The sequence below is a fragment of the Castanea sativa genome, chromosome 3 (assembly GCF_040712315.1).
Source record: "Castanea sativa cultivar Marrone di Chiusa Pesio chromosome 3, ASM4071231v1".
NCBI classification, from domain to species: domain Eukaryota; kingdom Viridiplantae; phylum Streptophyta; class Magnoliopsida; order Fagales; family Fagaceae; genus Castanea; species Castanea sativa.
This window is the reverse complement of record NC_134015.1, coordinates 49204821-49220142: the sequence shown is the minus strand read 5'-3', so window position 1 is coordinate 49220142 and position 15322 is coordinate 49204821. Positions and strand designations below refer to the sequence as shown.

Genomic DNA, 15322 nt, shown 5'->3' with positions numbered 1-15322 from the left:
TTTTGATGATTTTTTTTTCATGGTTTTGATGATTTTTTTTTCTTTGGTTTTGATGATTTTTTTTTTCATGGTTTTGATGAGCTTCTTTTTTTTTTGTTTTTCTTTTGTTTTGTTTTTTTTTTGATTTTTTTGTTGTTGTTTCTTTTTACAAAAAGGGAGGGCTCACGTGTGTAATCCTCGCCCTACACCCCACGACATTTCATGGGTACCAATTGTGCAATAGTGGGTATCACCTCTAATCGAACCTGAGACCTTGGCCTCAAGGGTGACATGGGCATCCAACCACTACGCCACACTCACAAATGGTGACATAGAGTGGGATTAATTTCTCTTTATTTGTGCACTTTCAAAGGTAATGGGAAACATCATGTACCCTTGTAGTGCTGCAGTGGGTAGTTTAAGCTCTTACCGAGGAGCAATTCTTGATTTTCAAGCATAGAAGTGTTTGAGGAACTTCCCATTGATGGGGCCGATCCTTACACCCTCCTGATCAATCAATTTGTAAGCCTTATTGGTGTTTGCCCGCCAGAGGAGATTGGAAGTACATCACAAGCAATGGTCACATGGTTTGACCCGACAACTTCATCAAGGTCTAGATCAATCTTGTTTTCTTTGGCAAGCTTCATGATTTGTTCTTTGAAGACGAAGCATTTTTGAATTGGGTGGCCAATGATGCGATGATATTTGCAGTAGTTAGGGTCATCAACTTTCCCTATGTCTTCTGGTCGCTTGCATTCTGGCAATTCAACCAGCTGTAATTGCAATAGTTGTTCTAAGATTTTTGGCACATCTTCATTGGGGAACGGATATGATTTTTGCTCACGTTCCTTAAAGGTCAGACGACGCACTTCGTTCTTTTGCCATCCTTCAAGTTGTTTTTCATTTGTCTTTGCTCCTCTCCTTGGAACCTTAACTATGGTAGTGTTAACAGTTATTGGGTCTTTGAGATTGCCTTTTGCATTTCTGTCATTCATCTTTACTTCCTTTCTGCTTTCCTCAGGTATGGGAGGTTTTGTACTTTCATGGCAAGAGATACTCAATTCCATGTCGTGCACACGAGTTGCCAATTCTTCGAATGTTCAGGGTTTTATCCCTTGCAGGATGTACAGAAGTCCCCAGTGCATGCCTTGGATGCACATTTCTACAGCAGATATTTCAGAAAGTCTATCCTTACAGTCTAGACTCAAAGAACGCCATCGATTGATATAGTCAACAACAGGCTCGTCTTTCCACTGCTTAGTATTGGTAAGCTCCATCATGCTTACCGTACGACGTGTGCTGTAGAACCGGTTGAGGAACTCCCATTCAAGTTGTTCCACACTATCGATTGACTCGGGTTCTAAGTGCGTATACCAATCAAAGGCATTCCCTTTCAAGAACGAACAAAGCACTTTACAAATAGGCCTCCTTGAGTCCCTGCGTTCTCACAGGTTTCTATAAAGTGCGCAACGTGTTGCTTAGGGTTTCCCTTGCCATCGAATTGCAAGAACTTGGGGGGTTGATACCCATTTGGCATTCTCATATTGTCAATGCGTTTTGTATAGGGTTTTGAATATATGAGAGAATTTGTAGAAGAACCTCCATATTGTGCTCGTATGGTATTCGTTATCATGTCCTGCAGTTGTTGGACAGATATTGAGGCCATTGAGGTGGATTGTTCTTGTCGAGGAGTGTTTTCAATTTCTTTCCCTTCATCATCCTTTACAGATGCGAATTTATGACCATGGCTTGATTCACCAAGATCTTGTACTTCGAGTTTGTTCATTAAAGTTGCAATTTGGAGGTCCTTATCTTCAAGTGCTTTTGTGAGAAGGACGACCCTTTGTTCCATTTCAGCCATCTTTTCTTCCATGGTAGAGGTGTTAATCATCATGACTGACACAACTTCCACAGATGATGGAGAAGGAAGTGAATTGAAGTGAGCACGTGAAATCTCATCTTTTGGGTTCCCTTTGATGAGAGAGAAATCATGCGACTAGCTTCTTGTGGAGGAAGAAGGGGATTTGCCCCCATACTTGAGGTGTTCCAAGATGGAGATGTCCTTGTTGATGACCTTGTTTCTTTTAAGAGGGTCTAAGGAGATGATTGTCTGGACCTTGGCTTCCTTGGTTGATTGAGATTAAAGCTTATTGTAAGCTTTAGGTTGGCTACAATTGATTGCTCCAATGCGACTGTTGGTGGTAGCCGTACCAAGTTTAATTGAAGCAGCTATTGTTGAAGCTTGAATGTTCTTGCTAGAGGCCATTGAAGTTGGTAGCAAGATGATGAAGATTTTTTTTCTTTGAAGGAGAATGAGATGAGAGGCAGAGAGGTCCCACCGGGCGTGCCAGAATTTGTAGACGACTAAATTTCTTAGTTCGAAATAAATCAAACAAGTAAAATAGTTTCACAAATACGAATTTGTATTGATAAATGTGTGGTACAATTCTCTGTAATTACAAAAGAGTAATCCTCTGATTCGATCTCCTTGAAAGATTTATTGATTGGAATTGTGGTAATGTGATTTTGATTTGAACATAAGATATTTTTCAATTTGGCTGAGGAATGGATCGAAGATCTTTGAAACGGAATTACAATGAATCTCTGGCTATGAGCTTGTTAAAAATTCTTTGTTCTTCGTGTTCTTCGTGTGTTCTTCGTGTTTGAAGGTTTGTGGTGGAAGTTCTTCGGTGCTTTAGAGGCTTGATTCCGTAGAGCTTCGTTGATTTATGGTTTGTTGAGATTTCTGGAGGCTTTTGAGCTTGATTCCAGTGAACTTTGAGATTTGGACGAGTAGTTTGGATGATTTTGCTTCGAATGTTGTCTGTATTCGAGGTTGAAGTTCTTGGAGGCTTCGGGGTTTGATTCCGGCAGAGCTTCTGGATTTCTGAACTCAAGATATCTTCTTCCTTCTGTCTCCGTCCTGTGTCTGTGTGTCCTCCTAAATGTCTTAGGAAGGCTTCTATTTATAGGAGTTTAGGGGTAGGTGAGTGACACGTGGCGAAGTCTGATTGGTAATACTTGTCACAGCTTGATTGGTCCGCTTATGTCATCGCTTACACGTGCAGGGCTGCTTGTGTCATCGCTTACACGTGCAGGGCTGCTTGTGTCATCGCTTACACGTGCTGATGCAGTTTCATGCCTTTATTTCAATGACACTTGGCAAATTTCTATTGGAATCCGAATAGTGATGGCAAAACCTAGCAGCAGTACGTGGCGCCTTGTAATTGGCTGTATTTTGTGGACTTGGTAGTATGATGTGTCAGCTTGTGATAGGTCGGGAATTTTCCCTCTCTACAATTACACCAAAATCATTCAACCAAAACTGAGTACCCACATCCCAGGTCATTTTGATGTTGTTATTTATAGATTTGAACTTCTAATCTAAACGTTTTTTTTTTCTTTTGATATGATGATCTTGGAGAACTGCCTCTTCTATTTCTTTCTATCTTCAAAAAATGTTTGTGCTGTTGATGATAAAAAAATTAAAAAAAAAGTGGATGTAAGTTTTTGGATTTGGCTTTCTTTTGTTGTTGTTGGTAATAATGGTGTTGGTTCATTTGATATGAGAGAAAGAGCAAAAATAATGGAGTTGAAGAGAGCGAGATGACGTGAAAGAGTAAAAACAATGGAGGTGAAGAGAGCGAGATGAGGTGAAAGAGAAGGCTGTGACTGTAAATGAGAGAGAAAAAATGCACAGTTAGGTGCAGTCAAATACCAGACTTGTGGGTCCCACAATTTTCAATATATTTACAACAATGTCACCCAATATTGTAACTCAAAAACAAGAACTGGTCTAGATGTGTTTTCAAAATAAAGTATTTAGAAACGCCTTAAATTGAAAACAGTAACTTAAACGCTCTTAATCAAATACATATGGGATATTTTTATAAAAATATCATATTTATTTTAATACTTATTTATGTAAATTAAAGAAATTAATTATCCCTTAATTTTAGATATATTGAATGCTAAATTTTAAAATTCAAATATAATTTAAAATTTGAATAGCTATTATCAATAGTTTTAATTAGGGAATTTTCTAAAAATTAATGTGATTAATTCTACAATTGCCAGCATATTTGGTTTTATTACAAATATATATTTTCCATTCTAAGCCTTTTGTATTCAAACGTTCTTATTTGGATATGACATAATAATGTCATATATAGAAGATTTTTCAGCACTTAAATGTACACCTATTGCTGAATTATTTTATGTTATAATAAGTTACTATATATATACACACACACAAGTACACAAGTATTTACTATTTGGTTCTATGGAAAGTGGTCAAAACAACTAGCAATTTTTTGTAATATATATTCTGAAATTTTCAAAAAGGTATTCTAATAAAGTTCTTCATGTTAACTATGGGCCATTAAATACATAGCATTATGACATATTTCTCGAGTAATTCTTAGGTACTCCTAGAGCACGAAGAATGGTGCTCCCTCCTCTCACATTCATGGTAGGGTCCGCTCATTAAATTCATGCTGGGGTCCACCATGAATGTGAGAGAAGGGAGCACCATTTTACTATACTTCGAGAGTACCTAAGAATTTTCCCATATTTCCCTTGTTCTCAACGAATAGATTTGGCGAAGATATGTTTTGATATCTGGCTTTTATATATATAGAAAAAGAAAGTTATTGATCACACGTTAATCTCAATAATTTTATGACCATTTAAAGTTTTAAAGATAGCAAACGTTTTTATTTTTTGGCTAAGGACAAACAACATGTCTGGCTCTATAAATATGGAAAGAAATAAAATTTTCAGAAACACATTTTTATTTTTGAATTATAAAGCTACAAACTTTTCAAAAACAACTTTCTTTTTCTTAAACACTTGTCATCTATTACTTCTTACTACTCACAAAAATATTTTATCTTTTACAAAATTTTCTGGGAAAATAAAGTATTATAGAGAGCTTATATCCTACAAGCAGTGTAGGCTCGCAAGGATAATCAGTAAAGGTGGCTGGGCTATTATATCCTGGGGACAACGTGCAAAATCTATTTGTCTAACTATATCGGATATACCGTAAACAACACGATTTGTCTCAAGACAGTGACTTGGTCCACGCCTCATCTTTGCCACTGCTTTTGGTAAAATCAAATTGTGTAATTTTCAAAGACAATTCAGGTATTATCTCTCCTTTATTTCCAACAATACCTTACCAAAGTAACCAAACTAGTTTTGTACTTTTTGGTAGGGCTGTAAATGAACCAAATTGATCATGAACAACTCAAGCTCAGCTCGATAAAAATCTCGTTCATGTTTGTTTGTTTATAAATAAACCAAACTTAAGCCTTAGTTTTAGACTCGTTTAATAAGCAAGTCGAGCTCAAGCAAAAAAATTTGTTCACGAACAAGATTGTGAGCTATTAGACTTGATACACAACAATTCAAGTATAGACTCATTTATAAGTTTATATGTATTAATTAAATATACCATTACACATATCTTAATACTGACATGACCAACATGGGACCACTACTTATAGTTACATTTAAAAATACATTAATTAATTAAGTAGGTCACATATAATCCTTCCCTATCAATCATCTAAAGTAAAGTTATAAAACATGTTAGTATTTTCTCATTTATAATAGTTACAAACAAGTATTTTTCTAGTTCTTCACCATCTAACGTAAATGTAAAAATTGTATTTTGAATAACTACTGAAGTTGTAGATAAGGAATGATGAATGAATGAATTTAATTATGTAAATTTTTAATTTTAATAATGGCTAATTATAAGTAAAGTTAGATGCATGATAAAATGAATATATTTTTTTTTTCTTCATAATTTTAGATATTTAAATGTAATTTTTTTAAAAATCTTAAGCTCAAAAGCTTAACCTAAGCTTGAGTTTGAGCTTAATATTAAGTTTGAACTTGACTTACCTAATTAATCAAGCTAAGTCAAGCCAAGTCAAGCTCAAAAATTATTTTTAGGCTTGTCACAAGCTCAAGCCAAGCTTGAATTTTTAGGGTCTGTTTGGTTGGTTAGTTTGAGTAATGTTGTTTAAGTATTTTTGATATACATGTGGGTGAAAAAGTGTGTTGAAATGTGTGTAAGGTTGTTTAAAATGTAAAAATGTTGATTAGAACTAACCAACCAAACAGGCCCTTAATTTTTCTTGACGAGCCAAACTTGAACATGCATTACTCAACAAAGCTCGACTCGTTTACAGCCTTGCTTTTTGTAAAGGAGAGAGAAAGAGAACCCCCCCAAACATGGGAGTCTTTTGGTTTATGTTTACTTATTAAAAAAAAATGTGGGAGTCTTTTATGGATTTAATGCTATAGTAAATCGGTAGAAAGTTTAAGATTATTCATTTAATTTTATTTTGATCATAAGTAGAATTTGAACATATTACAAAACTAAATTATACTTACAACTATTCAAGCTTATTTCATTTTGAACATTGTCGATATTGTTCATGAGATACTTGATTTACTTTTAAAAAAAAAATTATTCTTTCACAAATCCATGCTAATAATGAATAACAAAATTATTGTTAAAATTATATTATTGATTTAGTTATCTATCTATACTATTAATAAGAGGATTTCCATGCTTCGTCTTCAATTGCTAGTGTACTAAAATATTTCATACAAATTTTGAAATAACATACCTTTTAGTTTAATTTTTTTTGGACAAAAAAACAAAAAATGTTAAAACAGTAATACTATTTCATGTACAAAAGGAAAAAAAAAAAACGTTATTCTTACCACCTATTTATATTCAAATGTCTGATTCCTATCTATATTTGTTATCTATTTGAATTCAAATACTTCAATTATCTCATTCTCAAAAAAAAAAAAAAAACTTCAAATATCTTTATCCTAAAATTTCTATGGTTTTTTTTTAAAAAAAAAAATTCTTTAAAACATTCCAAAATTGTTATCTAAATTCTATACAGTTATCACATATCCTCACCCATCCACACTAACGTATATCATTTTTTTTTTTCAAATCTCAAATTTTTTTACTTATGACAATTCTTATCTCAATTAAGAAATTCAAATGTCCCATTCGGTTTAAATTTCTTATGGTTCTCTATCTTATTTTAAACATTATTCTACGTTACATTACCTCATTTAAAAAAAAATACACACAGTTATTTATATATCACTTTTAAACATTATAATACTAAACAAAATAAATAAAAAAGAGCATTATTGCACAAGCGAAATACGTGTAATGAGTCTAGTATGTAATTATTTTCACTTATGAGCTTATATAAAAACTATATTTATTAACCTTTTATTATTAAAAATTATAATTATTCATGAGTATCTATTCTACTACTTAAGGGGCTTCCCTTATTTGGATTTCTCATTTTTATGGTTTTAAAATGTCCCTACATCTCTATGTTTAAGTAGAGATAAAAGTAAAGAACAATCCGGTAAAAATACAACTCTAACTCCTACTAAAACATTACCTAAAAAATATGGTCACTTTCTTTATTGATTTTCAAATTATTTTATCCACTTATATATTAGATTTTCAAAATAGAAATTATATATATATAATAAAAACACAGGGATTTTCTTTTGCTCTAAAAAAAAAGCCTCATCACATGCGCGAAGCATGTGTGATGAGACTAGTATATATTATTATATTTGAGTTTGACTTATTTAGTAGTCAATTACTCTATTTACTAAATTAGCATACAAAAATAAGCTTTTTCTTTGAATTGAAAATTACTTGGTTCATTTGGAGTCACTCTTGATAAGAGATTATATGAATGTCTATATATATATAACCCAACGATCGGTGGGTGAAGACGTGGAAATGGCATTAAAGCATATATTAATCATTCAGATTTATCCGTGGAATCTTTTTTATTTTTTTTTATTGTCCTTTTTAGGGTATCATCAGTCACGTTCTGCCAAGTAAGCATTAATCTTTCCAATTTTTTTTAATAAAAAAATAAGTAACCAGTAACCACACAAAACACATGTGTTTCTTTAATTTTTGTACAACCAATTTTACACAATATAATGAATATATCCAATCAAACAATGCCTACCTCTCATCTTGTGTTTCACAGGCCTGAGATTCTGGTACTATGATCTTGCTTCGTTTGCAAAAGACATTTTCCTGGTCTTGTTGTATAATACATGTCAGAAGTTTTTTCTCCCTTGCTGCAAGCATCCTCTTGCTCTTGTTGTATAATATATCTTTCCTAAGTAGTATTTTCTTCTATTTTAAAATAATAATAATAAAAAATGGCCTACCACCTTTTTTTGTTTTTGTTTTGAGAAGAAATGGTCTACCACCTGATTAGAGAATTTTACACAACCAAATCTCTTTCCATTGTTATGAGTCCCCGCAATGTTAACATAGAGGAAAATTCACCTCTCAAAAAAAAAAAGAAAAAAAGAAGGAAAATTCACCAAACATAGCAAATTTATAATGCAGACTTCCATACAATGCATTACAATGTAGTAAGTTTTGAGAGGTTTATAATTTCGGCAACCAAATTGATGAAATAATTGTAGATTGTAGAAAAAAAAATTTAATGCTTAAACACAATTAACAGACAATTTTCTGTTGTTATTATTATTATTATTATTATTTGTTCTCACTCTCAAAATGAGTGGATATTGGGTGTTATTTTGAAAAATAAGCATTGAGTTTGAGTGACCAAACAATTGTAATGAGCAGGCCTTCGTATAAAGTCATAAGTAATGGACCTATAATAGATACCGTAGTGCCAATAAACTAGGCGAGACTGTTATGGGCTCTCAAGTCCAGATTTATCCCACCAAGGGCCCAATTTGATTGTGGTATTGGAAAGGCCTTTGTATAAATCCACAATCCATAATGCACCTATAGTAAACACCACACCTATTATGCCAAAACATTTGGCGAGAGACTGTTCTGGTCTCTCAAGTCCAGATTTGATTCAAGCCTTAGCATTCTCATCTTTTGGAACGATGGTGAATTATATCTACAGATAATATAATGAGTTTTAGTGAGCATTTAGATAGGAATTATCGCGTTTTGAGTTTTGCGTTTTTTTTTTGGCACGTGTTTTAGGAGACAAATTTCACTATTTAACTTTTCAGCCACTTTTCAGCACATCAGTGGGTCTCGTGCACTATTTACGGAACTTACAAACTTCACATTTCAGCAACTTTTTCATTAAAAAATAGGTCTCATGGCACTATTCATACATTTAAAAATTATTTTGCTACAGTATTTTTAGTTTTCAGCTGTATCCAAACAGAGATATTTTTACTAATTCATCTTGACCCATCCTAGTATAACCTGATGATGAAAAGAAAAATGAAAGAATAGGAAATATTGGGGAGTTTACTATTTTTCTCTATTTGATAGTTAGAGAAGAAAACTCAGCCCAAAGAAAGAGAGGTGGAATATTTTCATGACTAGCTTACAAAATTTTTGCTCTTCAAAATGGAGAGAAAACATATGGGAGAAAATTTCCCCTATTAGGAAAAGAATGCAAATTTACATTTTTGCCTCATATCTCTCTAATGCAAATTTCCCCTATTAGGAAAAGAATGTCTTTTTCACTTTTTTTTTTTTTTGAAGCCTCCCACCTAGCCTTTTTTTTTTTTTTTGGAGATAAAAGATAGAATTCCCACATTGCCTTTGCCTTTGATCCTTCTTTATTTGATTTTTTTCTTTTTTATATGACCTTCCCTAATATATTTATTTTTTTTATATATTAAGCTTCGTTTATAAAAAAAAAAAAAAAAAAAATCCAATTATCAATGTTTTTTAAAAGTTCAGAAGCCATAAGAGGAAACAAGGTTGAAGAAAAAAGTCAAGCAATAATTTTAACATATATAGTAATATGCTATGATAATTTGTGGGATGTGCTTTTGTATTTTTCTTTTATTTTTCTGTTGTGCCGGTGACATGTGAGGGAAAACAGTCCGGCTTATGTTGCATTAATACATAAAAAGCCGAAAGTTATAAATATCTTTGTGTTTTCAATGTCACATTGTAGTGCCCCACTTCCAATGAACCTAACTTCTTTGTCTTATTGAAATCATTTCTCATTCTGGGCTTTGGTAGGAACAAGACATTTCATCTACCAGAATTGAAGGCACCAATCAAATATGAAATTGAATACTTTGTTGAACTCATATTTGGTGAGATAAGGTTGATTCACTTCATTAATGTTGTTTATTTGTGATATATTAACCAATAATTACTCTTTACTTTTCCCAGCAGTAAAGTTATACTCTTTCCAAATATGGCTGAAATTGAGACTTGTTAAGAACTATGACAAAATTTATAAATTGGTAACTCATTCCAAAACAAGGCATTACCAAAAGCATTTATTAAATCGACTTATAAAGCTGTGGAGGCCATTTCAGGCGTCTCAAAAGACTATCAAAGCTAGGGGTGTTTTGGTTCGGTTTCGGTCGGTTTTTTTTTTTTTTTAATTTGTCAACCGAAACTGAAATTTTCGGTTTCCAAATTTGTCAACTGAAACCGACCGAAATAGTCGAAACACCGTCGGTTTCAATTTGTTTCGGTTTCGGTCGGTTTTTCGGTTGGTGTTTCTGTTTCAGTCAACATCACAGATTCACAGTCACAAAAAGAAAAAAACAACTCAACATCATATGGGGTTATCGATTTTTCAATAAGAAAATAACAACTCAAAATCACAATCACAAATTCACAGAAAATAGCATTGATTCAGTACTAAACAAAACCCAAAATACAAAAAAGAGAGGGTTATTGAGAAATGTCAAACTGAGAATGAAAAGATCAAGCCGGCGTGGGGAGGTGGCGACAGAGGCCAATTCTTTTGGAGGCGGCGGCAGTGGAACGACAAAGGTACAACTCGGCATTTTGAGAAGAAGTCAAATCTCGAGTGGAACTAGGTGTTCGCTTTCTCGAAAGATCGGCTTCAGTCTTCGGCGCTTGAAGTTACTGTGAAAGATAAGGATCTTGTCAAGGATGATTTCATTGGTCGGGTTCTATTCGATCTGAATGATAGAAAGAGAGAGATGGGGAGGAAGAGAATGACTGGAGAAGGAAAGGGGAAAAGAGCGGCTGTTGTTGAAGAAAGTGAGAGGCAAATGCTGAAAATAGGATTAATAGGGTTATAAAGCAAACCCCAAAACGATGTAGTTTTGGTAATAAGGAGAGGAAAAATAAAAAGGCTATTACTAAGGGTCAAACCTGGGCTGATTGGAGACAAACGTGTGTCCTTGCCGCTAGGATACCTGGAACTTTGTTGAAATAATTTGTACAAATTATTATTTAATATATTTCGGTTCGGTTCGGTTGGTTCGATGTATTAGAATTTGCCACAGAAAACAGAACCGACATTTTTGGTTTTTTATATAATGAAACCGAAACCGAATCGAAACCGAAATTGAACCGAAATTTTGCATCGGTTCAGTCAGTTTGAAGCGGTTTGTTCGGTTCGTCGGTTTTTTGCACACCCCTAATCAAAGCTCTTGATATTTTAAGAAATTCATCAAATTTCGTTTTAAACTTTCCATTATAGATAAATATATATACATGGTTGTCGATTGTATCTTTCACCACACTTCAACAACTTTAGTGAAAAAGCATCAAACCAAAGCTATAGTTGGTTTTTAATTTCTTGCGCAAGTGCCCTAGATATCCAAGCCTTTGTTTTCCAAAAGAGGTACTTTAGCAGAAGATGACTCAAAGCTACAAATTCCTCCGTTTGCAATGGTCTTCTCTTCTTGTGCTTGTCCCCATATCACAGCATAAAACCCGAGAGCTATTACAGTTGCTCCTATCAAACTGCACCGCAATAAAATTGAATCATAATCATAGTAGTCCTTAATATTCCAGGACAGTAGCATAGCTTCACAGAATTATTATATTGAGATATACGAATTATACCTTCCAAGATAGAGAGTATTCCCAAGAAAAGTAACACCCATTACAAGTGCAATGACCATCCCTAGAGGGCTAAATAATGCAACAAAGACAGGACCCTTCTTGCGACATGCCCATGTAGCAACAACACTTCGTGCAGCTACCACGAAAATGGCCTACAAACAAGTTATTGGAAAACCAAAGGGCAAGCTATAATGAGTGTCAAGATACAACAACTATCAAGTCTTAGTCCCAAAATTTTGGGATCTATGTGACAGAATGACAATCCTAAAATAAAGCCCGTTGCCTTCATCATGCTTACCGAATAGCCTATAGCTATCAACTCCATATTAGACCTTAGTCTCCAAACTTTTGGGTCATTCTCTGCAACTAGAGCCACCAAGGCAGATTGGATGGTTGTAAAAATGCAAGCAATAAGTGTTACAATCAACTCTGCAGGATACTCCCTAATAATCCAGGTCTAGATATGTACATTTGAAAAAAAAGGATTAAAAAAAAAAATTGAGTCAATTTTCTGAGATATTATGTCTGCAACAAGTACAGTAAGAGGGGACTAGAATGTTTAAACCAATTTTACCTGGACAATAAACAATATTGAAAGACATAAGCTACCAATGGCAAGGAGAAAGCCTCCAAGAACCCAATTTGATTGCAGTGACAGAAGAACCTCATTGGGTTGACCATTGGATGATAAAGCATTTATGATAGGCAGGCCTTTGTACAGAGTCACAATTAATGCACCTATAATGGATACCACGGTGCCAATACACTTAGCGAGACTACTTTGGGTTCTCAAGTCCAGCTTTTCCATCCTACAACAACCATTTCATTCAAGCTTTGTTATTCACACCTTTTGAAAGAGTTTTAACGTTTTAGTTCGTCATCTATGGTAATATATCTTAGTGAACAGAGGTTATTCTCCATATCAGCCTTTTGATCTCCATGTTAAAGTGAGTTTACCTGTGCCTACATATCGGTGATGTTTTCTATATTCAATTCTCAATACTAAATATTGTGGAAAACACTCAAAACTAAACAACAGTAAGAACCGCAAAAACACAAGGTTTAACTTGATTCAACCAAATTGCCCTTGTCTGCAACAAATCCATTATCAATAATATAAATTGCAAATTCTCAAATTTAACTCTCAATCTTAAGAACAACTAGCATAAACACATGATTAAGCTGTCTTCCAATTCTGACACAATAAAAAACTATACTATCACCTTTTATTAATATGGATTTATCTTTTTAATTTTCTTCTTACACCAATGTGGGATTTCAATCTTATGTTGGAAATATTACTCCTCATAGGCAGGACTTAACAAATCTCTACTTCATAAGCGTCTTAGGCAGGTGTCTTGACTAGTACTCATCAAACACCTTAATTTTTATGGTAGCTATTCTCATACCTTTTCATTCCACATCATTATATACTGTAACAGAACCTTCAACGTAAGTCCTGTAAATATCAAACTAATCTCTATATCAACATATGTGAAAGCAAGATTAACAATAGCAAGCACCACATGACAAAGTTTAATGTCTGGGGGCCAAATTACTTAGGTTCAAACAAGATCACCATCAATAATATGGATTACAAATTTCAACTCTAACTTTCAAACTTAACACACACTACCCAGGACATCCAGTTACCAGTAGTGTTTTTACATTAACTTACAAGTTGCAACAGCATAAAGTTTTATCTTTCAACTCTCACGCAGTATCAAAAACTATTCTATCGCACTTATTCACATAGATCCTAGAGAGATTACCATTCCTATATGACTTCTCCTTTTCTTTACTAACTTGTGGGATTACCGCTGTTATATGAAAGTTACTACACTTCCTTATTTTTACTTTTATATATATATATATATAAACCATCTATCTCAACACTAATTGTAAACACCAATAATTAACTTTAGAAGAGTATATTTTAGAATCCTAAATATTCATATTGGAAATCCAAAGGAAAGTTTTGACCTTGGTATCAACTTGTCAAATAAAAATCTTTGTTCCAATTAATGTGTGTATTGTTCTATAATCCTCCAATCATGGTATGTGACATGTCTCTCTTTTTTTTTTCTTTTTTAATTAGACATATGACATACTATAATTGATACAGGATAAAGTGGTACAATTTTATTGAGACATAAGATTTTTTGTGGGTCTTCCAAAATTTTTTGGAGGTGAAAAATACCAGGCAAAAGCCAGTAATATTCACCTTCACATATGAGATATAAAATTGTGGGAAAGTATCTAAATCTATTAATGCTAAAAACAAAAGTATCCCCCATTTTTTGGGTTAATAACGGAAATGAACCAGCACATTCACGTAGCATATTCTAACTGGTAAATGCCACTGGTGAGCGTGGCTTTTTAGTCATTGAGCACTTTAAACAGAGAGGAGGAGACCCACCTGGAGATGATGGCAAGTATGAAAGTAAAAGCTGGAGTCAGATCAACCATTGCTGAGGCCAAAGTTGGAGAGCTGTACCCTATACCGGTAAACATGAAGCTCTGCACACAGCAACTATAAAACCCACCAAAAATCATGATAAACTATAGATAAGTGTAAGCTTGTACACGCAAATATATTAGAAACCCATTTATAGTACCAGAAACAAAAATGGAAACCCATTTATATCTTATCACTATAATCTGAATTAAACAAGAAAAGAACCTTAGCAGGCCAAGAAGAAAGATTCTACAAACTAATGAAACTGTCAGTAGAGGAAGACGTCTTTTTCTGCAAATTAATCAAAGTGATGAGAAAAAAAAGCTGTTATGTAGAAAGTATGGCAAGGTAGTTGTTGAATTGAACAGTTGGAGCAGATGAATATGAAAACCTGTAAAAGATGAAGGAAGCTAGAAGAAGAACGAAGATGGCGAGGCCATTTGAGTAAACCACAAAAACAAAGTTACTCATCCCTTTACTCATGGCTGCTTTTAGCATAGTGTTCAAGCCCACCTCAAGGAACTGGACTGCCACCATGGCTGTTGTTACTCCTAAGCCCTTCATATCTCTCTCTCTCTCTCTGCTACTGTTCATGCACGGTGTTAAAATGTCAAAGCCTCCTACCTTAGTGGGTTTAATAACTTAATATCATATTATCATGTACTACACTAAGTTTTTTATTTTTTTATTTTTAATATCGAATTTGCTTCCCCAAGTACAAGTTATTAGAAGAAAATAGAGGCCCCTCTACACTTTTTCTTTCTCAGCCCAAAAAAAAAAAGATGCTTAATATCATTTAAAAGATTCTTGATCCTCTCAATAAGGCCTCTACACTTTATTTTTTCTCAAAAAAAAAAAAAAAAAAGAATGTTTAATATCATTTAAAAGATTCTTGATTTTCTTAATAAGGCCTCTATTTTCTTCTAATAACATGCGTTGATTATGCAGGTCTCACAATGATTGTATTATGGCAGTTATATGCATGAGGAAATCTTTGGATA

At 33.7% G+C, this 15322-nt stretch overlaps 1 protein-coding gene across 1 annotated transcript; it reads right to left on the bottom strand.

The window, feature by feature from the left end:
- Positions 1 to 11451: 11451 nt before the first annotated feature.
- LOC142627354 (WAT1-related protein At3g28050-like) lies at positions 11452 to 14933 on the bottom strand. Its single transcript, XM_075801199.1, has 7 exons — positions 14713 to 14933; positions 14547 to 14612; positions 14283 to 14396; positions 12438 to 12672; positions 12162 to 12320; positions 11864 to 12015; positions 11452 to 11761 (listed from the first exon to the last, which is right to left on the bottom strand). The coding sequence occupies exons 1-7, from the start codon at positions 14913 to 14915 to the stop codon at positions 11608 to 11610; spliced, it is 1083 nt and encodes a 360-aa protein (XP_075657314.1). The 5' UTR covers positions 14916 to 14933; the 3' UTR covers positions 11452 to 11607.
- Between the last annotated feature and the right edge of the window lie 389 nt (positions 14934 to 15322).

Excerpts from the sequence above, each read along its gene's own strand:
- LOC142627354 (XM_075801199.1), bottom strand. The coding sequence starts at position 14,915 with ATGAACAGTAGCAGAGAGAGAGAGAGAGATATGAAGGGCTTAGGAGTA. Across the intron at positions 14,613-14,712 it reads GCTTCCTTCATCTTTTACAG|AAAAAGACGTCTTCCTCTAC; the intron begins GTTTTCATATTC and ends ATTAATTTGCAG. Across the intron at positions 11,762-11,863 it reads AATACTCTCTATCTTGGAAG|TTTGATAGGAGCAACTGTAA; the intron begins GTATAATTCGTA and ends ATTGCGGTGCAG.